Source organism: Brachypodium distachyon, chromosome 4, assembly GCF_000005505.3.
Source record: "Brachypodium distachyon strain Bd21 chromosome 4, Brachypodium_distachyon_v3.0, whole genome shotgun sequence".
NCBI lineage: Eukaryota > Viridiplantae > Streptophyta > Magnoliopsida > Poales > Poaceae > Brachypodium > Brachypodium distachyon.
Window position 1 is genome coordinate 34,895,127 of NC_016134.3, and position 26,699 is coordinate 34,921,825.

At 49.6% G+C, this 26,699-nt stretch overlaps 2 protein-coding genes across 2 annotated transcripts; both read right to left on the reverse strand.

Moving 5' to 3' along the window:
- Positions 1–9,526: 9,526 nt before the first annotated feature.
- Positions 9,527–10,478, reverse strand: LOC100839128 (zinc finger AN1 domain-containing stress-associated protein 17). Its single transcript, XM_010239839.3, has one exon. It carries the CDS (start codon positions 10,337–10,339, stop codon positions 9,776–9,778), a length of 564 nt encoding a protein of 187 aa, XP_010238141.1. The 5' UTR covers positions 10,340–10,478; the 3' UTR covers positions 9,527–9,775.
- Positions 10,479–16,234: 5,756 nt separating this feature from the next.
- Positions 16,235–18,697, reverse strand: LOC100823108 (U-box domain-containing protein 39). The gene has a single exon (XM_003578023.4). The coding sequence runs from the start codon at positions 18,393–18,395 to the stop codon at positions 16,722–16,724; it is 1,674 nt and encodes a 557-aa protein (XP_003578071.1). The 5' UTR covers positions 18,396–18,697; the 3' UTR covers positions 16,235–16,721.
- Between the last annotated feature and the right edge of the window lie 8,002 nt (positions 18,698–26,699).

Consider the following 26,699-nt stretch of genomic DNA (forward strand, 5'->3'; position numbering starts at 1 on the left):
GGGCGAGAGCAGCGAAAGATGAAGATCGATCAGAGAGGGATCGTAGGGGTAACTGATACCATGTAGAATAGGAAGATTGGATTGCAAGCACTCAGATTGTGCTGCCGTTTGTATTCATCTCTTATATAGTACAACATGGGCCACATCGTGGGACAAATCGTGTACAAGAGGGAGAGCTATGAGAGGGGAGACTCGGTCTAGATGGTTGCTATACAGGTGCTGCCGCATGAAGGGAAAATACTCTAACACTTCCGCTTCCAAATCTATATGCAGTGGCTCAAAAAGGTCTACTATGAGCTTCTTCTTTGCCTTTGGTTTCCTACTATTCTTATAATTTGGTGACACAGAAAAGTAGAAGGATAAGGTTTTGGCAACTGGAGGTTCACCTAACTTCCCCTTCATTTACTGTCAATGTGACCTTCTTCTTTGATTTATACCGACACATCATGTTCCGCACCTTAGAATAGTTATCTGTTGGGAATATGCCCTAGAGGCAATCATGTATGATGTAATTCCCAATGTATTCATAAATATTATTGAGTTGTCCTTGTTTGAACATCTGATATGTATCATTGAATATGTGATTTGATTGTGGAACTATGTATTCATGTTGTTCATACTAAATTGTCCTTAGTCATTGAGGTTGTGCTGGACACATAACCTAGACTAATGTGAAAGTTGGCTGATGACTCGGTTCCACTTGTCATGGGCATGGTGATGTCATTCCAGCTTACACGGACTCGGCTAAAGAGTTTAGCGAGTCGGACTGACCCATATTGAGATGCAACGAGTAGGTCGTCATTTGCATGTCTCAATCAATGTAATCCTTAGACCTGAGGTTATCGCACATTCCGAGTTGTGGATCACCAACTTAGGTTCTGTCAAACGTTGTTCCGTAACAGGGCAGTTATAAAGGCAGAGTTCGGGTTGACTGAGAATCAAGCTGTGTGATGTGGATAACCAAGATGGGATTTTGCCCCTCCGACTGGAGAGATATTCTCTGGGCCCTCTCGAGTGATATGATTCGGGAAGCATGGCCATGCGCGACTTGGTTAATTGTTAACCGGGTCGATCGACTAAGAGTTAGTCGGATGAATCGTATATCACAGATCGAGAAGAGAGTTGAACTATTAAAGGGATGACGATTAATCGCCTATAGTTCGACAAGGTATATCGTGAGGCAAAAAGGGACTAAGACGTATGTCACATTGGAAGGTACGTCGTCATGACTCGATGGTACTTGGGAGTCGGCACGTTCTGCTAGGAGCCGCTACCGATTGATCGATTGTGAGTCGGACTCCAATCGTGTCCAAGTCGCCATGAGCCTGTGGGGTCACACACTTAAGAGCGGGAGCAAGTATTTGGTCGGGTTGGACCCGAACTGGAATTGGGCTGACAATGCGAGTTGGACTCGCAGGGTGGATGGGCCACAAGGCTTGGAGCCCACTTCCACTCGATATATAAGCAGGGGCGTGGGATGCCTAAAGGGCACGGTTTTTTCCACTCTCATGCGTTGAGAACCCTAGCCCGATTCAGTTCAACCGTCGCACCGGATCTAGCAGTCCGCCGCCAGAGCTCCTCCTCGCACGTGTGGATACCGGCAGAGGTGCTGTACGTTCAGCACTTCGACGATCGCGGGATTGGATCGGCTGGATCGGATCGAGGGACTGCACTGCATCAAGGCGCCGCATCAATAATCCGCAACTGCGCGTCTAGTGGTAATCCTCGTGGCCTTCTACCTCGGCTAGATCTTGGGAGTTCGCGTAGGAAAAGTTTTTTGTTTATCTCTACGCGCCCCTTCAGTGGTATCAGAGCGGTAGCTTCTGGTATTAGGCCCTTGATCGCGCATATGTGATATGCAGTAGGCATTAGATTGGATCTAGTTGCTGTTTTGGTGGTCGGTCTATGAGATAGATCGGTTTTGTACAAGGTTGATTGGATCAATCATACTCGGGGATATGGATGATCTGTTGTCCGTGATCATACTGCTAAGGTCGTGGAACGACATACCCCTACCGGTCGGTTTCCGCCATCGGGGTATACTGTGACACGTAAATCCAGTTGCGGTGATCGAAGATCAAAGAGTTTGGTCGAATCGGAACACAGATCGGATCTGGGTAAAATTGTTTTATCCGATGAAGAAATCCATGACCGGAAGCGGGACCGCCGGCTTCGCCCTGTCGTAGCGCCTTAGATGTCGTTGCGAGATTCACAACGCCGATAGATATCGTTTCTATGCATAACTTGTTTTGCAGGATGTTGTGAATGGTATGGCTTATGTGCATGTGATGTGTGTAATCCATACGTGATCTGCGTGTCACGTTTTTTGTCAGCCGGCTGGAGCCTAGGTGCTGTCATTTATTGTATAACGACCTGCGTGTCGAATTTTCCATGTAATTCCCGTTCACTAGCTAGTGTAGCTACTTGGAGAACCTGGAGGACATGCAATCCGATGTACAAGTCGGCGACATGGAGTAAGGCGGCACGTGACAAGAATTGGCACGAGTCTACTTACAAGCTTTGTGGAGATGGAGATCACCATGAAGAGAGCCATACCATTTCACATTATAATTGCTTTATTTGTGTTATTGTTATGTCTCAGTTTTACCTCTATTAGATAGTTGGTAGTTTAAATCTCTCAAAGAAGGTCTAGTCGGTCGCCCCGCCAAGTGCTGCACCATCACAAGTTGGACATTCTTGGTAGTGGGCTCATGAAATTGAGGTGCTACCAATTCTTTCCAACTAGGTGGGTTTGAGTCGGACTCTTGCAGCGGAAGCACTTGGTAAGCTAGACGAGTCCATCACAACGGTTGTGGGGCTCGGGGCGAGGAAGGTCGGGAGCCGAGGCATGTGATGCCACCCGACTAACAGGAGTCGTATGAGATGCGATTGGCAAGGTGTTGCCTACCCAGATCACTTGGCGGCTAGCGGTGATGCTAAAGCTCACTAGTCGTTTTGCTTATTTAGGATCCTGAATCACTTAGTAACCATCGGAGAGATGTTGGTTCTAGTGGGAGCATAAGTATTAAAGCGTTTAATATTCCTGCTCTTTTATGAATACATGTCTTAAGTGTTTTGCATATTTTCTGTTGTAGATCAATGGCACCTAGCAACCTTCCTCATTTGTCCACTTTTGCGTTGAGGTCGATCCTAGAGAAAGATAAACTTAATGGAACTAATTTCACCAACTGGTATCGTAATCTGAGGATAGTCCTCAAGCAAGAAAAGAAGGACCATGTTCTAGACACTCCACTCCCAGATGAGCCTGATGAAGATGCGACAGTCGCTGTCATGAATGCCCACCGTAAGGCTAGAGATGAGTCTACGGAAATTAGCTGTCTTATGCTTGCACACATGGAACCGGACTTGCAGCAGCAGTTCGAGAATGTTGAGGCCTACGATATGATCGAAAGCCTCAAAAGTATGTTCCAGGCTCAGGCAAAGACCGAGAGGTATCAAGTCTCTCAAGCTTTGCTTGGCTGTAAGCTCAAAGACGGCGATCCACTGAGTCCGCACGTGATCAAGATGACTGGTTACGTGCAGTCTTTGGATAGGCTGGGTTTTCCCATAAGCGATGAGTTCGCTACAGATATAGTTCTGAACTCTCTTCCTAGTGCATATGCTCCGTTCATCTCGAACTATCACATGCATGGTATGGATAAGAAGCTCACTGAACTACATGGGATGCTCAAGACATCAGAGGCTGACCTCAAGAAAGGCACCAGTCAAGTGTTGATGGTGCAGAATAAGGCTAAGTTCAAGAAGGGTTCTTGGACTAAGAAGAAGAAGGCTAAGTCAGGAGGCAAAACTCAGGACTCTGTCCCGAGCGCTGCCTCAGGGACTAAGCCATCTCCTGCAGCTGGATCCACTTGCTTCTATTGCAAGACGGATGGGCACTGGAAGAGGAACTGCAGCAAGTTTTTGGCTGACAAAGCCAAGAGTGGAAGTGGGACTTCTAACTCAGGTACGCTTGTTTGTAATGTTATAGACATTTATCTTGCTGATGCACCTAACAGTTCATGGGTATATGATACCGGATCAGTAATACACATCTGCAACTCGTTGTAGGGGCTGGTAAGAACTAGGAGCGTGGCAAGAGGCGAGGTTGATATTCGAGTCGGCAACAAAGCGAGAGTCGCTGCGTTGGAAGTCGGCACGATGCAACTTCATTTACCTTCAGGATTCTTAATGGAGCTGAATAATTGTTATTATGTTCCAGTGCTTAGTCGAAACATTATTTCTGCCTCATGTTTAATGAGACAAGGTTATGAGTCGAATATTAAGAATAATGGTTGTTCTTTATATTTGAAAGATATGTTTCACGGCTTTGCACCCGTCCTGGACGGGTTATTTATTTTGAATCTTGATAGTGAATCAGTCTATAACATAAATGTGAAAAGGTTAAAACCAAATGATCTGAATATGACTTACTTTTGGCACTGTCGGCTTGGTCATATAAGTTGGAAGCGCATGAAGAAGCTCCATGATGATGGACTTTTAACTTCGTTCGACTTGGAGTCGTTCGAGACATGCGAGTCATGCCTACTCGGCAAAATGACCAAGACGCCTTTTGCAAGGAGTTGTGAAAGGGCGTCTGACTTGTTGGATCTAATACATAGTGATGTATGTGGCCCAATGAGCACGACAGCCAGAGGTGGTTATGAGTACTTCATTACCTTCACTGATGATTTGAGTAGATATGGATATGTCTATTTAATGAAACACAAGTCGGAAGCCTTTGAGAAATTCAAGGAATTCCAGAGTGAGGTACAAAATCAACTCGGCAAGAAAATAAAGTTTCTACGGTCGGACCGTGGAGGCGAGTACATGAGCCATGAGTTTGATGACCATCTAAAGAGTTGTGGAATAGTTCCTCAGCTTACTCCACCGGGTACGCCGCAGAGGAACGGTGTATCAGAACGGCGGAATCGGACCTTGTTGGACATGGTACGATCAATGATGAGTCGAACAGATCTACCTTTGTCATTTTGGGGATATTGTCTAGAAACTGCAGCGTTCACACTAAACAGAGTACCATCGAAATCGGTAGAGAAGACACCGCATGAGATGTGGACTGGCAAAAGGCCGAGTTTGTCTTTTCTTAAGATTTGGGGCTGTGAAGCATTCGTCAAGCGACTTCAGTCGGACAAGCTCACGGCCAAGTCGGATAAGTGTATTTTCGTGGGGTATCCAAGGGAAACCTTAGGGTACTACTTCTACAACCGAGAAGAGGGCAAAGTGTTTGTCGCTCGGAACGGTGTCTTCCTTGAGAAAGAGTTTCTCAGTCGGGGAGTCAGTGGGAGCACAGTGCAACTCGAAGAAATTCGGGAGGAACCTGCTAGAGGCGAGTCAGCTACAGTCTTAGAGGCTGAGCCGGTCGTGGTATCTATGCCGGTAAAAGCACCAGAACCACGGAGATCTGCTAGATTGCAAAGTGCTCGTGAAGTATTACTGTTAGACAGTGATGAGCCGACAACTTATTCGGAAGCGATGGTGGGATCTGATTCTGAGTCATGGCTTGGAGCCATGAGATCTGAGTTAAAGTCCATGGATGAAAATCAAGTTTGGACCTTGGTTGATCTGCCAGACGGTGCAAGACCCGTCGAGAGCAAATGGGTCTTTAAGAAGAAAACTGACATGGATGGAAATGTTTCTGTCTATAAAGCACGGCTTGTCGCGAAGGGGTTCCGACAGGTTCAAGGAGTTGACTACGACGAGACCTTCTCGCCCGTAGCGATGCTTAAGTCGGTTCGGATCATGTTAGCTATAGCAGCCTATTTCGACTATGAGATATGGCAGATGGATGTCAAGACGGCTTTCCTCAATGGAAATTTAACTGAGGACGTGTATATGATACAGCCCGAAGGTTTTGTCGATCCGGCTAACGCTGACAAGGTATGCAAACTTCAGAAATCCATTTATGGACTGAAGCAAGCATCTCGGAGTTGGAACATTCGCTTTGATGAGGTAGTCAAATCTTTTGGCTTCATCAAGAGCGATCATGATTCTTGTTTGTACAAGAAGTTTAGTGGGAGCAAAGTAAATTTTCTAATCTTATATGTGGACGACATATTATTGATGGGAAATGATGTCTTGATGTTGCAAGAAACCAAAGAATCATTGGAAAGGAGTTTCGCAATGAAAGATTTGGGTGAGGCAACTTACATGCTGGGAATCAGGATCTATAGAGATAGATCTAGGCGGCTCATTGGATTGAGTCAAAGTACATATTTGGACAAAGTGTTGAAGAAATTCAACATGGAATCGTCTAAGAAGGGATTCTTACCGATGTCCCATGGTGTAAAGCTTAGCAAGACTCAGTGTCCTTCGACAACTGATGAGCGAAATCGGATGAGTGCGATCCCGTATGCTTCGGCAGTCGGATCCATCATGTATGCCATGATTTGTACTAGGCCTGATGTTTCCTATGCTCTAAGTGCAACAAGCAGATACCAGGCTGACCCTGGCGAAAGCCACTGGGTAGCAGTTAAAAACATCCTTAAGTACTTGAGAAGGACTAATGACATGTTCCTAGTTTATGGAGGTGAGGATGAACTCAGTGTAAAGGGTTACACGGATGCGAGTTATCTCACCGACTCAGATGATTCTCGTTCGCAATCTGGATATGTGTTCGTGATGAACGGAGGGGCTGTGAGCTGGAAGAGTTCCAAGCAAGATACTGTGTCTGCGTCTACAACAGAGGCTGAGTATATTGCTGCCTCGGAGGCAGCAAAGGAAGCCGTTTGGATCAGGAATCTCCTGATTGATCTTGGTGTGGTTCAGGGCGCGTCCAATTCATTGGACGTATATTGTGACAACAATGGTGCTATCGCACAAGCCAAGGAACCTAGACAACACCAGAAGAACAAACATATACTCATGCGTTACCACCTCATTCGCCAGTTCGTCGAACAAGGTGATATCAAGTTATGCAAGGTACACACGGATGCAAACATTGCAGATCCGTTGACAAAGGCGCTACCACAGCCTAAGCATGAGGCGCACATGAGAGGTATGGGCATTAGATGTCTAGACATATGATGTCAAGATGATTGACTCTAGTGCCAGTGGGAGACTGTTGGGAATATGCCCTAGAGGCAATCATGTATGATGTAATTCCCAATGTATTCATAAATATTATTGAGTTGTCCTTGTTTGAACATCTGATATGTATCATTGAATATGTGATTTGATTGTGGAACTATGTATTCATGTTGTTCATACTAAATTGTCCTTAGTCATTGAGGTTGTGCTGGACACATAACCTAGACTAATGTGAAAGTTGGCTGATGATTCGGTTCCACTTGTCATGGGCATGGTGATGTCATTCCAGCTTACACGGACTCGGCTAAAGAGTTTAGCGAGTCGGACTGACCCATATTGAGATGCAACGAGTAGGTCGTCATTTGCATGTCTCAATCAATGTAATCCTTAGACCTGAGGTTATCGCACATTCCGAGTTGTGGATCACCAACTTAGGTTCTGTCAAACGTTGTTCCGTAACAGGGCAGTTATAAAGGCAGAGTTCGGGTTGACTGAGAATCAAGCTGTGTGATGTGGATAACCAAGATGGGATTTTGCCCCTCCGACTGGAGAGATATTCTCTGGGCCCTCTCGAGTGATATGATTCGGGAAGCATGGCCATGCGCGACTTGGTTAATTGTTAACCGGGTCGATCGACTAAGAGTTAGTCGGATGAATCGTATATCACAGATCGAGAAGAGAGTTGAACTATTAAAGGGATGACGATTAATCGCCTATAGTTCGACAAGGTATATCGTGAGGCAAAAAGGGACTAAGACGTATGTCACATTGGAAGGTACGTCGTCATGACTCGATGGTACTTGGGAGTCGGCACGTTCTGCTAGGAGCCGCTACCGATTGATCGATTGTGAGTCGGACTCCAATCGTGTCCAAGTCGCCATGAGCCTGTGGGGTCACACACTTAAGAGCGGGAGCAAGTATTTGGTCGGGTTGGACCCGAACTGGAATTGGGCTGACAATGCGAGTTGGACTCGCAGGGTGGATGGGCCACAAGGCTTGGAGCCCACTTCCACTCGATATATAAGCAGGGGCGTGGGATGCCTAAAGGGCACGGTTTTTTCCACTCTCATGCGTTGAGAACCCTAGCCCGATTCAGTTCAACCGTCGCACCGGATCTAGCAGTCCGCCGCCGGAGCTCCTCCTCGCACGTGTGGATACCGGCAGAGGTGCTGTACGTTCAGCACTTCGACGATCGCGGGATTGGATCGGCTGGATCGGATCGAGGGACTGCACTGCATCAAGGCGCCGCATCAATAATCCGCAACTGCGCGTCTAGTGGTAATCCTCGTGGCCTTCTACCTCGGCTAGATCTTAGGAGTTCGCGTAGGAAAAGTTTTTTGTTTATCTCTACGCGCCCCTTCATTATCAACCAACAATATACCTGCCAGTCCCTTCCTTTCCTTCACATATAATACATGCAGTCATTTCAACCATATATCCACAGCTCCCCATAAGTACTACTAGATTCATATAAGTGACATCTAAATGCCCAAATCACTTTGCAAATTCTGCCTGCAAGTAAAATGCATACTCACGGTCCAAACTTCATAATCAATTATACATAATTAAACAGACCAATATTTCAGCCTAAAATACCCCAAATGTTGCAAACCCTAACCGGGATTGCTACCGCCAGATTTCATATACGGACCCTAATTTCTAAAGGGGGGAGTAGTCTTACCCGGAGCCGAAGATGGTGTTCGTCCAATGCATTGCTTGCGTCAGTGACATTTGCAGGGATTCGGCGTTCTCCGCGCCTATCGCCAATGACGGGCCTCCTTCTGATAGCCCATGAGTGCGCTTGCCTATGCCGACACCGCCATTCTATGCGACGGGACCGGATAAGGGCTGGTTGTTGTCGGGGACGACCTGGTGCCTGCCGCCGTCCTACCCATCCGCCTCCGCCGTCGCTACGGGAAAGAAGAGAGGGGAGAGAAATGGCGAGCCGTTTGGTTAGCGCAAACTGACCGACCCATATGGCTCGGTCGGAGTTGGGACAAGGGCCACGCTGGACCGCCGCGTTGGAAGACACGCTAACAGTGGGCCATACTGATCAGAAACAGGTTTAGACGCCAGCGAGCAAGGGGTTAAGCGAATCCGGTGATTTTTTGCAACTATGATACCTATGTGAAACCTTAGCCCCTAATGTGATGGTTTTCCGTAAGTTACTCTATTTTTTATATAGGTATAGATGAGCGTGTATGTTTTTTGGTGCATTCACATGGATAACAAATATCTTGTTATCCATTTCTCAATAATTTCTTGCAACTATTGTGGATTTGTTGCATTCAAAAAAAGTGTTGCATAGATGGAGCGACGTTTTTTTGCACGTTTTGACAAGTCATGGCCGGAAAAAGTATTGCGATGAAGTTGCATACGTGGAATTTTTGCTGCAGGATCGATCAGTTCGAGAAATCGAGATTTCGGGAGGGGGGCATATTTTTCAGACAATTCCTTTTTTTTTAGGGAGCCTTGGAAAACAGGGATGTTGAGTCTTCGTTTGAGTAACCAATTGCACGAAAAAAAACATTGACCACTGATCGACAACAAATCATTTGGAATGAAAAATATGATCGTTAAATTACATATCCCGGCGACCCGAGAGAGCGACCGGCCACATGCTCTGTTTTGTTCCATTTTCTGCTCGTCCATCGAAGTCGAAGAATCCCCGCAGTCCGGCAGCGGGCGCAAGGCAATCCATGGACGGCACCGGAGCCGCACAACCGAGAAGTTAGAACATCTTGAGATTCCGGATCAACGGCGGCAGCGTCCACCCGCCGTCCTTCTTCTGCGCGTCGCGGGCGCAGGCGCCGGCGCCCTTCCTCCTCGCGGCGGCGGCGGCCCCCGCGGGCGAGACGCGCGCGCAGGCGTGGTCCGCGGGGAACCGGTGCCTGAGGCACAGCTTCTGTCCGCACCCCTTGCACTCGCTGGTGTTGGAGAAGGTCAGCGTCTCCTTGCACCGCGGCGCCGGGCACCGCGGCTTGCGCTTCCTGGCCGGGTCGCAGCCGCGGCGGGACCGCGCGTGCGCCTCCAGGATCTCCGCGTCCGTCTTCTCCCTCCCGCCGCCTGCCGCGGCAGGGCGCTCGATGGCGTCGCCGCAGGCCTCGCAGACGACGACGGTGCGGCCCTGGTCGGCCGCCCGCGCGCAGCCGTGGCCCCTGTACGTGCGGTGCTCCGCGCAGAACACCTTGCCGCAGCCGTCGCAGTCGAAGGGCAGGAAGTCCAGCTGGTTGCAGTCCTCCCTGTCGCAGTGCGCGCCCAGCTCCGGGAACGCCTCCGTGCCCCGCCGCGCCATTGCCCTTCCTTGCTTGTGTTTTTCCTTTCTTCTTCTTTTGCTTGCGATTCGAAGCAAACCGATGATGCGATGCCCCAAGGCTTGTGTGTGATCGCGGTGAGGCGACGCGGCTGTAATTTTATAGCTTTGCGTGGGCCGTGGCCGTGGCCGTTGCGGACGCGGTTTGATTAGTATTCCTTTCTTACGGTGCAAGAAGAACGTGATGGCGATGGCCCGCCGCGTCGGTTTGGCCTTCTGGATTAGTCCGGTCTGATCTGGAGGCGCCTTTTCTTAGGCTTGGTCGAGACGGATTCCGGTTCGAGTTGTTTTGGGTTTGAGAAAAGTTCATTTTGAATTCTGAACTTGTAGAGGTAGTCTGAATCGAACTCTGAACTTGTAATCCCGGGTTTTCGAATCCTGAACTAATTAATCCCGCTCGATTGACCCCTTAACCCGAGATAAGACGTTTGGTTGAGTCAGGATTGCTGACATGTCACGGGATTCGCTGACTAAGCAGTGCATATATGCGACGTGTTCCTCTTCCTCTCCTTCGCTGACTAAGCGGTGCATATATGCGACGTGTTCCTCTTCCTCTCCTTCACGCCTCCGCACGCCGCCCCGAGCCGCGGCACCACTCGTGTTGCCGGCAAGGCTCACGAAGCTGTATCCGCACCTCATCGCCGGGCAGGGCGAGCTGATAGAGGGCGCCTGCTTCAGGAGCCTACTCAAGTTCCGCTGCCCCCACATTGCCCGCCAAGCTCTGCACTTGGCTCCTCCGGCGGTTCGACGCCGACTCCGGCGAGCTGGTCATCCGCTGCGGCGGCGGCGGGGCCGGCTCCCTGTCACCGCCAACATCGTGCATCGAATGCTCAGCATCCCGAAAGGCGGCCGCGAAGTCGTGTTACGGGATGGACGAGGACATCATTAGCTTTGTCTTGGACAAGTACAACGTCTCTAGTATGCCCTCCATCACGAGCCTGGAGAAGTCCATCAAACTGACGAAGCACCCGTCAGCTCCTGCTGAATAGCGAGGAAAGGGATCGATTTTAACATGCTAGCTGTTGTTGCATGGCGTTGATCGAGTACGACAGTATGTGAGCAAAATCCCGACATAATAAGCCACGTCAGAAATCCCGACTCAACCAAACACCTTATCTCGGGTTAAGGGGGTCAATCGACCGGGATTAATTAGTTCAGGGTTCGAAAACCCGGGATTAGAAGTTCAGGGTTCGATTCAGACTATCTCTACAAGTTCGGGGTTTTGTTTCGGGGAGGAAGGGTCCACGTCGGCCGTGACGTCCTGGGTGCGGTCGTTTGCGATAGAGTACTCTTTGCAATACGTGGGCAGAATTGGACCAGGTCGGGCGCGTTACCGACTAGTGGGTCCTCATGTCAGCGTGGGTATTTATTTATTTATTTTTGAAACTATGTCAGCGGGAGTTAGCCTTTTATGTACGAGAATGTACAGCACGAGAAAAATATGAAAGGTGACTCCCAAGAAGGTTTTTTGAAACATATAAGGACCATTTTGTGTTTAGAATGAAGGATAATGACCGTGTTGGCGATGGTAACCCATACAGAATCAGAATCAGAAAATACCCAACTCGTTCTTTGCTCCTTGCCTCTCTCCTTATAGAAACGTGACTATCTATCGGACATCCTAGCTGGCCACCTCTTTCTTGGAGGGCCAAATCCTGGCCGTCACTCTTTTCTTGTAGGAGGGGCAAACCTTGGTCACCACCCTCCTATATAAAGAGAGGAGGGATGCACGTGGAGAGGCACCCCAAGCCTACTGGCCGACCTATCCCCTGCGGCCCTCTCCCACCACCTCTTCTCACGCGCACCGTGTAGCCCTGCCCATGGAGATATTCACCATAGACACCATGCCGTCGCTTGCTAGATAAAGCAGGAGGAGACGACATCAAAGTGTACGTGTGGATACCGAGGAGGTGCCATCCATTCGACATTGAGATTGATCTCAAAGAAAATACGACTACACCAACCATGATCCTAAGATCATATTGTAACGCTTTGTGTTCTTCAAGGATATGAAGTCCAATATCCCCTCGTTACTAGCCTCTAGTAACCTTGTTTTCTTCCGTGCTTCTCGTATGAAATTTCTTGTTTTCCATGCTACAATGATTCGTTGAATGGAAAACAAAAAAATCCTACGAGAATTGCGGAAGAAACCAACATCATATCTACTAGATAGATGCTATTAACGAGCAGGGTTGTGGACTTCATGCACTTGAAAAACACAAAGCTTTACGATTTCACGATCGTGGTTGGAGTAGTCGTATTTTCGTGGAGATCAATCTCAATGCCGAACGGACGGCACCTCCTCGGTGTCCACATGTACAAGTTGATGTTGTCTCCTCCTTGATACATCAAGCGAGAGGGAGAGGTTGACGAGATACCAACAGCACGACGGCGTGAAAGCTACGGTGAATATCTCCACAGACAGGGCAACGCCGGCCGCGTACGTGAGAAGAGGAGCTGGGAGATGGTTGCAGCCTGCAGGGGAGAGGTTAAGTGCCGCGATTGCTGCACAATTTCATCGCAACAAATAAAACGCGGCGCAAAATCTTTTTACTTTTATTTTCTCAAGAAGTCGCAGACCTTTTCTTTACATTGCCCCCAAGTGTTACACCGGCCAGTCTTTGTCTTTCAGTTCTCCGCTCCTCGGTGAACGTTGACGTCTGAGATGAGATCTTGCATCGGAAGCAGAATCCGGTCTTCATGCACATGCTCTGGATCCGGTCCGCGGGACGTGGTATCGTATCGTGATATCGTCAACAGTGAATTCCTGGCAGGAGAACGTACCTCGGGTGACGACTGGTTGGCGTGAAACGCACGTAACATCCCCTTGCTTTTGGTCGGGATCCCTCCCGGCCCAAGGCGGCCGGCGTGCGGACGCCGGACGGGCGGCTCAACGACGGTAGCTCGGAGTGGGTAGCAAAAGTTCGCGCCGGCTCGCGACGACCTCGCTTTGCCCCGTCCGGCCGGGCTCCTACCACGCGACCCAAGCGCTCCCAAGCGGCCAAGCCAGCGACTTTCGCGTTCGCTAGCCTGCTGACCTGATACCGAACGGCTGCAACCGATTGGATGTCCAGCCAGTCCACAGAGTAAACTATCCGCAGGGCCCACGGAACCGAGCACTGTTTCCTGAGCTATTTGACCAAGTCGAAGTGTAATTAGTTAGTCTCGCTCACTATCTGTGCAGCACGTATGACCTGCACTACAACGTTAAAATTTCCACAGCAAATTAACAACATCATCGGTCGCTGAATGCGGTAGCAGTACACGTCTTGGCATCACATCACCCTCCTACGAAAAAGAATGTGTCTGTTTACCAACAACTCTTTCACGGGCTGATGGCCCTATCGCAGGCGCTTGCTTGTTAACACATTCAAGGCTTATCCAATGGAAATATATACTCACACCATTACTTGCATTCCAAACAAAGCAGTGCAATGAACGGGTCCAGCCAGCCAAACTATTCCCCGAGGAGGCCAAGCTAAGTATTACTACTCCCTCGGTCCCAATACATTAGGCACGCATACATCCCAAGATTACAGATTTAACTAGCAAAATATAAATTATCTTTCATAAAAATATATCATTAGATTCGTAATCAAATAAACTTTCTAATAATATGGTTTTACATCATATAATTTATATTTTGGTAGTTAAATTGATGATCTTGGGATACGTGCGTGTCTCATATATGTCAGATTCTAGAGTACCCAATACTCCACACGGATTAAATGGAGTATTAGGGAAGGACATACTTGACTTCTCACATTAGTAGAAAATTAAATCAAAAGAAGTTTTTTTTTCGTGAGGAATAAATCAAAAAAAGTTGTTCCTGATCCGGTGGTCCAGCCGCCTGCTCCCAGCAGGGGCCGATGGCCGCCCTGCTCCCAGCCCAGCCGCTCGCCGCCCTGCTCTCAGCACGCGACGCCTTCATCTGCTGCCTCGCCCTCGTCTCTGATTGAGCACCTGCTATTCTCCAACAGAGGATTGGAAGTCGAACAGTTTCCTTGTTTCTTGTTTGTGTCATACTCCTAGATCTCCTCCCCTAGTCCTAAATTTCAGAATCGCAAGAATATTGCAACAATCAAAGCCAAACGCGACAAAAATCAAACCATCTCGACGTGCACCGGACTACCAAGCCACCACAACAACAGTTCATTGGATCCCCACATTAGAGTGCTTCAGTGCCTGCGGTACTACCCAGTGAATTCAAGTTTAGCACCAAGTTTCAGCTCCCATTGCCTCCTCTCAACCTTCCATGTAGCATGCATCGCACAGCTGATGCAGGAGCAAGGGAAAGAAAGAGGAGACGGGGAGAGGAAAGAGAGGATAATTAATGGAGCAGTTGCAGGACCTGTGGAACCACGCGGCGAAGATGGGCACCCACGCCTCCGACGGCTGCTGCGAGTACGCCCCGGCCGATGTCCATGCCGCCTGACCGCACCAGACGCCAATGCTGCCCCCCCGTTACCTCTGTTCCCTGTGCGCCACGAGGCTACAACATGCACATGGCGATGTCTGCAGGCACGGGGGTCGTCAACGGGATTGCCCGAGGTTAGAGGGGCTGCCGCTGGCGGACAGAAGGGAATCGACGGGGAGAGAACGGCGGGAGGTGGTCTGCGGCGGCGGAGGGCGCTCGGGAGTCGGTCTGACGCGGTGTAGACGAAGGCAGTGGAGGTGGTGTGTGGCGGCGGAGAAAAGAGGATCCACGTCGGCGAAATGAATTTATGTTTGTACCTTGTTCGAGAATACTCCGGCGTAATACTCCGTGGACCCAAACAAGAGTACCAGGAAGTAGCAACTTCTCTGAACCGGTAGATCAAATGAAACTGACGGTTCTAAATAATTTCAAGATACGGTAGAAAAGCTCTCATGTAATGGGATGGAAGGAGCAGTACATTAATCCAATAATCCATCAAAGTTTGGTCAGCGTCTTATCACACAGCCTGCGTACTCTGACCTCCTCACATGGTACCAACCAGATCGACCTGAGCGTTGACAATGGAAGGACTGGCAATGGTCCGGCAGGCATAGTCTTAAATAATGTCTGCCTTTTCCTTCCCTTTTTCTATGTAAAGTTTTCTTGTTGTTGAACTTGTCGTTTGGTGGTGAACTCTAGCTACCTCCTGTTCTAGCATCAGGTTTTAGTTTTTCTTTTTCTTTTTTGAGAAAATAGCATCAGATTTTAATGAACTGTTGCGGCCGCGGGAATATATATACTTCGTATGTACTCCGTAAAAAAACTGAGGAGGAATGTCGACCGAAATTTCGATCATGACACAGATATTCAATGGATAATTAAGATCGAGCTGCGAATGGTGCTTCGATTAAAAAAAATGGCCCGTGATATCACAAGCAACGTTAAGGAATCACGCAAGTGTCTGGGTCATGAAGACCATGCAAAAGGTCAATCTCCCACGCGAGGGGTCCTACAAGGAATTGAAACGAGGAAAGGTAGACCACAGTACCACAGCCCAGGCATATGAGCGGCATGGCCTCAGGGTCGATCTCACCATTAAAAAAAGGGAGAAATTTCCATGCCCAGATCCGTCCCATTAACAAAGGGGGGTCAAATTCCATGCCAAGATGAATTGAACAGATCGCAATCACTATTGGCAGTATCGATCAAGCCGATTGATCTTGCATTCTTGCAGTGGGCAAGCTTAATTACGAGCCAGCCAAGATTCAAAACGACCCGCAAAAAAAAGATTCAAAACGAGTGATGAAACAAATAGAGATAGATGATCGCACTGCTGCTCATCGTCTTCCCTATCTTACAGAGGGGGAGCGTGCGATACATGCAACAGCTGCAGAGTATAACAATTTCGCCCATGCCACACATGGTGGCCTAGCTGAACCGCCAAGAGAAATGGATCGATCGAGAGCAGAAAGATGTTTTATTTACAGATCCGAACAAAGCACACGAGTCGTTCTTCGTAAATAACAATACATGTCATGCCTCTGCCAGTGTGCAAGTACGGAGCGAACAAAGCATGCTCTGGCCTGCAAGCAACACCCAACCAACCGCCACCACCAGCTTTGTTTTGTTGTCCGGCACACGAGCAAGCGAGCCGGCAACTACACGCGCACGTTCCGCGCAACAGCTTAGAAGCTCCAGCACGAGGATGGGTTCTCGCTCGCAGGCACAACATTTTTTGACGCCCAGATGAACTTGTCCCGAATCGCGAGCCAGCAGCTCGCTCAACTTCTTAAGTATACTTCCATCATCAATCACCGTTCCAACACGAAGGACATTAATTCTTGCGTGACACGAACGAAATCTTTGTGAACTGAACCTAAAGGAAGCGATTTTACATACAAATGGTGGGGGTCGGGGGAGAATGAGATCAGGAACGGAACAACAGATTCAGAATTCGGTGGTGTTGCCGCAGGACGAGGCCCCGAGGTCGCGCTGCCGGCGCCGGAACGACATCAGCCCGTCGGACACGATGCTGCCGCCGCAGTCGTCGCCGTCGCCGCACTCGAGGCTGCTGCCGGTCAGGTCCGCGTCCGCATCGTTGTCCAGGTCGGTCCGCATGGCGCGGAGCGTCTTCCTCGCCATTTCACGCCGGACGCCGCCGGGAGCGCCCTCGTCGGCCACACGCCGGAGCGCCTTGTCCGCGCCTGCGGCGTGCGCCAGTCCGCGGAACCGGAGGCTGCCGCGGCTCAGCGCGTAGATTGCTGCCACGCACCACTCCTCCAGCTCTGCGACGCGGGTGGTGTCGTCGGAGAGGATTCCGGCCACGGCCGCCACGGCGCCGGCGTCCATCAGCGTCGCGCGGCCCTCCGCGCAGGCGCCCACGTTGCAGATGACCATGAGAGCTAGCCTGCGGATAGGCGTAGGCTCGGCAGCGTCGGAAGCCGCGGCGAGCAGCGCTTTGGGCGCGCCAGGGAAGCGAGCGACCTTGGACTGGTTGACAGCGGCAAGGGAAAGGTAGTACAACGCCATTCCGGCGTCCCGGCGCGCGCGGGGGTGCTGGGTAGTGGAAGTAAGGAGGTCGAGGAGCGGAGGCACCGCGCCGAGCACGCCGATGGCGGCGCGGTTCTCCTCGTGCAGCGCGAGGCCGAAGAGTGCGCCGGCCGCGTTCTCGCGCGCCTCGGCAGGCACGGAGGAGCCGCCGGTGCGGAGGACTTCGACGAGCGCCGGCACAGCCCCCGCGCGGACGATGCGCACCTTGTTCGCCGGCTCGAGGGAGAGGTTCACCAGCACCGCCGTCGCGTCGACCCGCGCGGAGGCGTGCCGCGGGATGAGGAGGACGCGGCGGAGTGCTGCGAGCAGCCGCGGCGTGCAGAGCGCGCGCCGGCGCTCCGCGCTCTCCCGCGTGGCTTCCCGGAGCGCGGCCATCGCCGCGGCCACCACCCCGTCCTCGTCCGCGTCCATGACCTTGGCGACCACCTCGTTCTCCAACGGGTCGACCGCCTGGATAACAACCTTGGCAGTCTTCACGGCCACATCTTCCTCCGCGGGGGTAATCTCCGAGGACGACGTGGACGGGGATGTCGACGCAGCGGAGGCCGGCGACGAGTAGGACGAATTAGACGGGCTCGCCGCCACCGGCGGTCTCCTAGTCCGCACAGACTTCGCCTCTGCAGCAGCGGCAGCGGCAGGCGGAGGCATCGCCCGGAGCACGGCTTCCCGGGCAGCTTCTTCCGACGGAAGCGCCGGGACCGCGCGGCCGGAGCGGGCGCACCAGGTGCCGATGGCCGCCTTCAGCGCCGAGTTCGGTATCATCGCGTCAGAACCGGACCCCGTGCCGGGGGGAAAGAAGGAGAGCTCCTTGCAGGCCTGGAGGCAGGCGCGCTCGTACGTCTGCCCGGACGGCAAGATCACGGGGTCGGCCATGAGCGCGCCCAAGATCGGGCACAAGAACTCCGGCGGCGCAGCCTCCTCCTGCTGTTCCCCTTTGGGCTCCGCCTCTGATGCCGCCGCAGCTGCGGACAAGGCAGGCGAGTAGGGGGCGGGGAACGACTTGGACGACGGGGATGAAGGGGCGCTGCGTTGGAAGGGCAGCCTCCAGCGCCGGGGACGCGTCGCGCCCATGAGAAGAAGGAAGGGGGGCGGCACTATTTACTGGCGGCGGCGGGGGCGGCAGTGGTGGAGCTGGAGCGAAGCTGCTTTTGTGTCTGGGGCGGGCATTGTTTTTCCTCCTCTGTTTCTTTTCGGTTCTTTTCGGGGGTTTTGGGTGCTTTGTTTGTGGCTTGGCTGGAAGTGAGTTGTGGACTTGGTTTTATGCGCCGGGAGAGAGTGGGGAAGGGAAGGAAACCTTAGCCTGGAAGGGACCGATCGAGCGCGCTCACCCGACCCGAGCGGTTTCCGTGCGCTTCAGCTTGTTTTGCTGGGTCTTTTCTGCCCTTTATTTTGCTGGGTTTTGGCTGCGTTTCGTTGGATAGCTTGGATCTGCTCGTGTGATGTAATGGAATGGTTCGGTAGATTAGCATGCGTAGGGAACAAGGTGGCGGCTCGATAAACGCTTTACGGCCGGACGGCTGGCGTGTTCGTACGTCGTGAGTGAGCTCAGAAATCTGACGAGCCCTGAGGATTCCATCTCTCGCGAACGGTGGGTGCATGTGATTTGCGCGCTGTTTGACCCTCGTACACGTCCTTTCGGCGAATGGCTCGAACAAAGTCAAACCCCTGAATAAAACGTAGTCTTGGTGAGTAGGAGTGCATACTGGTAGAGATGTCGTCCTTGGTTTAGAAACATCTAGCTTGTCTGGAGAAGTATACGTAGTATTTGCTATTTCTGATTACAAATTTATCTTATTGCTACTTTTGTGTTGTCACCCTAGAAAGTTATGTTCAAGTCACGGATGGAGATTATGTGTCACTGTGTTGTTGACTCGACAGTGGTTTATCCTTCGACGACGTTGGAGACACTCCTCTCGTGCATGGCGGAAACCGTTCCTTTGTGGTAGTCCACTGTCCTCTTCAGTCCGACTAGCTAGGCGGTACAGTTTTTCGTGTTTTCCTTAGCGTTTAGCTTCCCGGCTTTTGAGATCGGATTAAATGGGGTACATGTCAGTCCGTGAAATGACTACCTTTCTCCACTCTTGTAAACTCTCTATTTGGATTAATATATTCAGGAAAGCAAACTCTATCCCGGTGATTACTCAAAAGAAAACATGATTCTGGATCATCCAAATTATATTGAATAAAAAATGACTTAGGAGTTTGCTTTAAAATAGACTGTGCAAACTTATATAGGCTTTGCTGTGACCCTCTGTTGTGGTTCAGTTACTCCTTTCTGGATTATAGCATATGCTTTGTAGTGCAAGAGTGTTTTGCACAAAATAGTGACATCTCGAATCATAGAATGATGAACTAGAGACCTATAGTAAACCAGTACAACGAATGGTCTCGTCAACTGGCCTCAACTTGTTTGCAAAACTATGTTCATTAGTGGAGTATAATTCTAATTCACCAAATGAAAACTATGTTCAGCATAACTCACCAAGCGCTTAGGATGCATGATAACGTAAAGTTGACGAACAACCGTGTGCACCACCCCAAAGCCTAAACATGGCCAACGTCACTGGCTCACTCGCTCGCGTGCGATCGTTTTCAGTGTACTCACCTTCACCTGCCTTCAAAACGAGAAATGAAAGGCTGGAGCATGAGCATCTCGTTGGGCGTCCTCCATCTCCATGTCGCGGAGAAGCTGACAAACTCCTCAACTCTCTCAACGGCCATCTGCCTGATCCGACACGGCGCGCGATTCCCCCGTTGCTGCCTACGTAAAAAAAGGACAAACTTTTAAGCAGAGAATTCATCACAGGACAGGAACAGCAAGAGAATTGACCTGACGTGTGAAATGGAGGGCCGAGTCAAACGGACTTGGCGCCAGCGATCAGCGTGCGTCAGGGAATCTGACGGATGCAGCGGGTGGCAGCAGTAAATAGGCGGTCAGGGTGCTGTCACCCAACCTGTTTTTTCTGTTGTCTGCTGCTATTTGATGTGTAGTACGGAGTAGTAGGAATTTGTTTGCATCTGTAGTTGGACAGGATGGAGCAGGGTAAGTTTTGTTTCGTGCCATTGGAGTGTTCCTTTGGTCAATACTCTGTTTCAGTGCGATCGGCTGCAGTCTGCAACGGGGAGATTAGTTCCTCCTTTTTTCCAGCGTGAAAGAAATTCAGTATTGCCTTTGACCTCAAGTACTTGTGCTTTTGCGACGCGAAGCATGACTCACTGAGTTTAGCATTCAGACAGTTATGATATATCCAAGCTTAAAACAGCTTCCAGCTTTGCTTTTCTGCACACAAGTTAAGAAATGAAATTCATCCCTACATGTGGCAGCATGCAACTACTGCAAGTACTGCGTCAAAGGCAAGCTCTAGGCTACCTTGTTTACCAGCCCAGTACGGAGCATTGCTAGCTCTGTCTATTAGTACCAGTTTGGTCTTATTAGTACTAGTATAGTACCTATTTAAGCGCTTAATGCCAATGTAGGTAAGGTGATCGTGAGGATTCCTTTCCCGAGTAGCCCTTGTCTCTTCTAGTCTTGTGTGTTGTGGACAGCATTGTATATCATCTTGGTGGCGCCGTTCCATATAATAGCACTTTCATTTTTGGGCTAGACAATAAAAAACACAGTGCTGCAGCTCCTAGCAACGGATGTGCTTGGTCGATCTGCCGCAACTTTAGGCCGGTATGGGAGGGCGAGCGACATGGTCTTATTCTTCCTTGCCCGGGGAGCACATGTTCCTGTTGGAGTCCATGAATTTCATGAGTTCCCTTTTAGTACAAACAAAGGCTCCGGGCTCCGCTTGTTCCTCCTTTCTGTTGAATACCCAACATCAACATGCTCTGCTTGATCCTCTGCCCAGAGAAAGAACTCATTACAGTATGAGATTTGTTGTTCAATGCATGGTGCCTTTTGCTCTAAAAAAAATGCATGGTGCCCTCAAGTTCATGCTGTGCTCTTTTTCTAAATGGAATATGTGTGCGTGCACCACGGGAACATTAGTTGCAGCAAAAAATAATACTACTACTGTAGATATCTGCACAAGTGTAGAGCTGATACAGAAGCCACATTTGGGCCATATTTGTATCAGCATCTTGAGATCGAACAGTGGACAACATCTTGCATTCCTCCCACCGTAGGATGTGCACCCGTTACCCGACGTTCTTGGCGCAAACGCAAAGGGACCCCAGGCCGATGCATGCGACTGGCGAGAATATTCCCCGTGAGCGCCACGCTCCCATGATCACAATGACTTTTAGCCTCTCTTCTTCTCGGACGCAGCGCGTGCATATTCTTAGGTGAAGGGGATCCTTCAGATTCCATTCCATCGAGCTCAAGCCACATATGATGTGTACGGTTTGTTGCTTCGATCCAGGCTACTGACCAGCAACAGCAACAGCAGGACGCATGAATCATTCCTCCGGAAGTGGTATGATTATTGCATGTGTTGAACTCGACTCCCCGATGAGGCAAAAAAAACACCCGTAATGAAAAGGCAGATGCAAAAGCAGGCCGAAAAGCAGGCGAGCCAGGTGCACGCTGACTGATATGGCTCGAAAGTGTCGGATACATATCGTTTTCCGTTTCGTATGTCCGTCACAATGTTCCGCTGTTCCACGCAACCAAGGGTTAGGCTGCTAACCGAGGAGAGAAATTTCATGACCATGTCGAGAAATTGCACACTAATGTTTCCATATCTATAAATTCTATAAAATTGAAACCCACTAAATACAATAAATTTAGCAACCTGCGCATGCAGCCTATTCACGTCATCATCTTCAACCCCACTGTCAGCGACCCAGAGGACGCTGGCCACGACACTTCGACTCATGGGCCGACTCCACGGCCCACTCGTACCCATCGTCTACCAGACCGGCTTGCAGGCCGAGAATGGTTGAGCCTGTAACTCGTAGTACTTAAGGTTGCTTGTAGTTGCGTCTCAGGTTAGGCAAGGATTGGCTGGCTAGTTCTATCTCTGTAATCGAATCTGCTGTGAGGGAGGAAGGGTGGAACAGCAGACTTCTACACCAAATTCCCCAAATTTCTTGAGTTCTAGTTGATTTCCACTTCAATTCTGTGAGTAATTCATCGAGTGCTCACAATCTGGTATCAGAGCCATCGATCTGGAGCTTCCGCGCCATCCCTACTTCACCCGTCACAAGGAGCGGAGGCGAGCGACCGCCATGGACAGTCTCTCGGCTGAAGCGCGTCACATCTTCGATTTGTTGAAGGACGGGCTCACAGAGGAGATGGATCTGAAGTTTCTTGATCAGCAGGATAACACGCTTCAGGCTGTGCGCCAGATGTTTGAGGAGAACAATGGCAAGCTCGACCGGCTTACAGCTAAGATCGATGGAGTTCGTGATGATCTTGGCATGGATCTCACGCAGATGCGGGCGGAATTGGACAAGACCCTAAAGGGCGAGTTCAGCTTCAAGCCCGCGGGATCCGGCACTCCGCGTGGGGGCGTCTCATCCTCGATTCCCTGCCTCGGCGAAGGATCGGCCGCAGGCGACAAGGGTCTAGGAACCTATGTTCCTCCCCATTCATGAGGTACGCGCGAGATCGGTTCTCCCTGTAATTTTTCCTCGCAATTCGATCCCCCTCGCGTGGATCATACTGACACTGCCATGGGATCGGTCCCGCGAGTGGAGTTGCCTCGGTTCGACGGCACCAATCCCCGGCTCTGGCAGACGCGTTGTGAAGATTACTTCCAGTTATGGGGCACTCCTTTGCACCTCTGGATTCCTTATGCCTCAGCACAATTCACCGGACCAGCTGCTCGTTGGCTCGAAGCAATTCAGAAGCGTTTTCCTCATGCTTCTTGGACAGAGTTCTGTTAGTTACTGCAGACCAGGTTTGGCCGTAACCATCACCAAGCTCTCGTCCGTCAACTTTTTCGTATTGCTCAGTTAACTTCAGTTGAAGATTACGTGGAGCGGTTCTCTGAGCGCTATGATCAGTTGTCTGTTTATGAGGATGTGCCTGATTCCTTACACTATCTCACTCGATTCATTGATGGTCTTAACCCTGCGGTTCGTGTCTCAGTTGCATTGCAGAAGTCTAAAGACTTGGAAGCAGCTTATGAATTAGCCCTGTTACGTGAAGAACTTGGCGATGGTGTGTGTTCGGTGAATACTGATGCTGTTCTCCGTCGGCCCATGCTGCTTCCATTACCACCACCACCACCGACTCCTCGTCAGAAGACGTTGGAAGAGCGCCGCCCCACCGAAGATAAGTGGTCAGCGCTGCGTGCCTACCGCAAGGCCAAGGGCCTTTGCTTTGTCTGTGGTGAGCGTTGGTCCAAGGATCACCAATGCAAACAAGCTGTCCAACTTCATTTTGTCCAGGAACTTATTGACCACATTCAGTCCACCTCTGTTGTTGCGTCTGATGATATTCAATTAGTCCATTCAGAGCAAGTTTTTGCTCTGTCAGCTGCTGCTATGGGGCATGACTCCTCTGCTCCCACATTCCAATTGACTGTTCAGTTACAACAACACACACTGGTGTCCTTGGTGGACTCTGGTAGTACTCATACCTTTCTGGATGTGTCCTATATGCCTGAACTTACTGGAATTCAATCTATTCAGCCCATTTCTGTTAAGGTTGCCGGTGGTACAGTTGTTACTTGTTCTCATCTATTACCCCATTGTTCCTGGTCTTGCAATGGTTTTGAATTTTCTAGTGATATTCGTCTGTTACCATTGGGAGCATATGATGGTATCCTAGGATTGGATTGGCTTGCTCTGCATAGTCCTATGCAAGTTAATTGGGCTCAGCGTTGGTTATCTTTCCATCGTAAGGGACAGTTGGTCACCTTGTCTGGTTGTCCACCCATTGATTTTGCTGTGACCATGGTGAACATAGCATCAATTTTACCTGTTGAAACTGATCCTGTTCCACCAGCCATGCAAGCAATTCTGAATAAACATTCTGAAGTATTTTCTACACCTGTTGGCTTGCCACCTCGACGTCAGTATGATCATACCATTCCCCTTCTACCCGGTGCTCGTCCCGTCAATATTCAACCTTACAGGGTGGCTCCTCATTTGAAGATAGAGATTGAGACTCAAGTGCAAGAATTGCTGACCAGTGGTATGATCACTCCTAGTAACAGTGCTCTAGTTATCTTGGTTAAGAAGAAGGACCACACATGGGGCATGGTGGTCGATTATAGGCATTTGAATGCTCTTACTGTTAAAGGGAAATATCCTTTGCCTCTGATTGATGAGCTTTTAGATGAACTAGCTGGTGCTTGTTGGTTTTCTAAGCTGGATTTAAGAGCGGGTTATCACCAGATCAGATTGGCACCTGATGAGGAGTATAAAACGGCGTTTCAAACACATAATGGCCATTATGAGTTCACTGTCATGGCGTTTGGCTTAACTATTGCTGCTGGTACTTTTCAAGGAGCTATGAACACTTCCTTAGCTCCAGTTCTTAGGAAATTTGCTCTTGTTTTCTTTGATGATATTCTCATCTATAGCAAGACTTTTGAGGATCACTTGTCTCATGTGGATCAAGTTTTGTCTATTCTGGCTGATCATCAGTGAAAAGTGAAGATGTCCAAGTGTGCCTTTGCATAGCAAAAAGTATCTTATCTAGGGCATGAAATTAGTGGACACGGTGTTGCTACTGACAGTTCCAAAATTGTCACTATTAAAAATTGGCCTGGGCCACAGAATATTAAGGAGGTCAGAGGGTTTTTGGGCATCACTGGATATTACAGAAAATTCATTCGCCACTATGGTCTTATCAGCAAACCACTCACTAATTTGCTCAAGAAAGGTACTATTTTCGTTTGGACAAGGGGCTCTCTTATAAGATTATGTATAATAAGTGATCTACCAACACTGTAGCTGATTCTCTTTCTAGAAGGCCACATGATTCCCATCATCTGCTTGCTTTATCCACATTGCAGCCTTCTTGGTTATCTGAAGTTAGTGCCAGTTATGATCATGATACCAAGGCCAAGACACTTTTGCAGCAGGTAGCTCTTGCTCCTGAGTCTCATCCCAAATTCCAGTTGCTTAATGGTATTCTGTTATATAAGGGAAGAATCTGGTTAGGCCATCTTCCTGAATTACATCTCAAATTATTTCATGCCTTTCATGCTAGCCCAATAGGGGGAAACTAAGCTTTATTTTATTGGACTGGTTTGAAATCCTTTGTGAAAGATTGTGTGCAGTCTTGTGCTATTTGCCAGCAAGCTAAACCTGAGAGGGTGCAGTATCCTGATCTTTTGTCCCCCTTGCCAGTGCCTTCTTCAGCTTGGGAAATTGTTTCTATGGATTTTATCAATGGCCTTCCTAATTCTGGTTCTGCTAATTGTATTTTGGTTGTCATTGACAAGTTTACAAAATATGGGCACTTTATTCCTTTGCATCATCCCTTTACTGTTCAGAAAGTTGCTGAGGCCTTTGTTGACAATGTGTACAAGTTACATGGTATGCCTCATAACATTATTTCAGATAGAGATGCCATCTTTACAAGTTCCTTTTGGCAGTCCTTGATCAAGCTGACCGGTTCTGAATTAAAAATGAGCACTGCTTATCATCCTGAAACAGACGGTCAAACGGAACGTGTTAATCAGCAGGTTGAATGTTATCTCCGATGTTTTATCAGTGCCCATCCTACTAAGTGGTCTCGTTGGCTCTCACTTTGTGAATTTTGGTACAACACCAACTGAAACTCTTCTCTCAACAAAACTCCCTTTGAAGTTTTATATGGTCAGTCCCCCTGCTATTTTGGTATTTCTCCTGCTAGCACAGTTGCTTCTGATGATGTGCAGCAATGGCTCGATAGCCGTCAGGTAGTACTTGCCTCTGTCCGCCAGCACCTTCTCCGTGCTCAGCAACGTATGAAAGTTCAAGCTGACAAGAAACGTACAGAGCGACACTTTGCTGTTGGTGATCAGGTTTTCTTGAAGTTGCAGCCTTATGTCCAAGCGTCTGTTGTTCGTCATGCTCATCATAAGCTAGCTTTCAGATATTATGGGCCTTATCGAGTTGAGCAGAAGATTGGTGAGGTCGCTTACAGGCTCGCACTTCCTGCTTCTAGTCGTATCCATCCAGTGTTTCATGTTTCCCAATTGAAGCGGTTCCTCTCACCCAAGCACCAGGTACAAGCTCAATTACCACCTCCTGACATTGCTCTCCAGGTTCCTTTTCATGTGTTGCAGCGCCGCGTTCGTCAGGTTGGCGATCGATCTGTGGCTCAAGGCCTTGTCCATTGGACTGGCGCTCCTTGTGCTGATGCTACTTGGGAGGACCTGGACTCTCTTCGTCAAGCATTCCCTCGTGCGCCGGCTTGGGGTCAAGCCGCTTCTAAAGGAAGGGGGGTGTTACCGACCCAGAGGACGCTGTCCACGACACTTCGAC

Coding starts and splice junctions, on each gene's coding strand:
- LOC100839128 (XM_010239839.3), bottom strand. CDS start 10,339: ATGGCGCGGCGGGGCACGGAGGCGTTCCCGGAGCTGGGCGCGCACTGC.
- LOC100823108 (XM_003578023.4), bottom strand. CDS start 18,395: ATGGGCGCGACGCGTCCCCGGCGCTGGAGGCTGCCCTTCCAACGCAGC.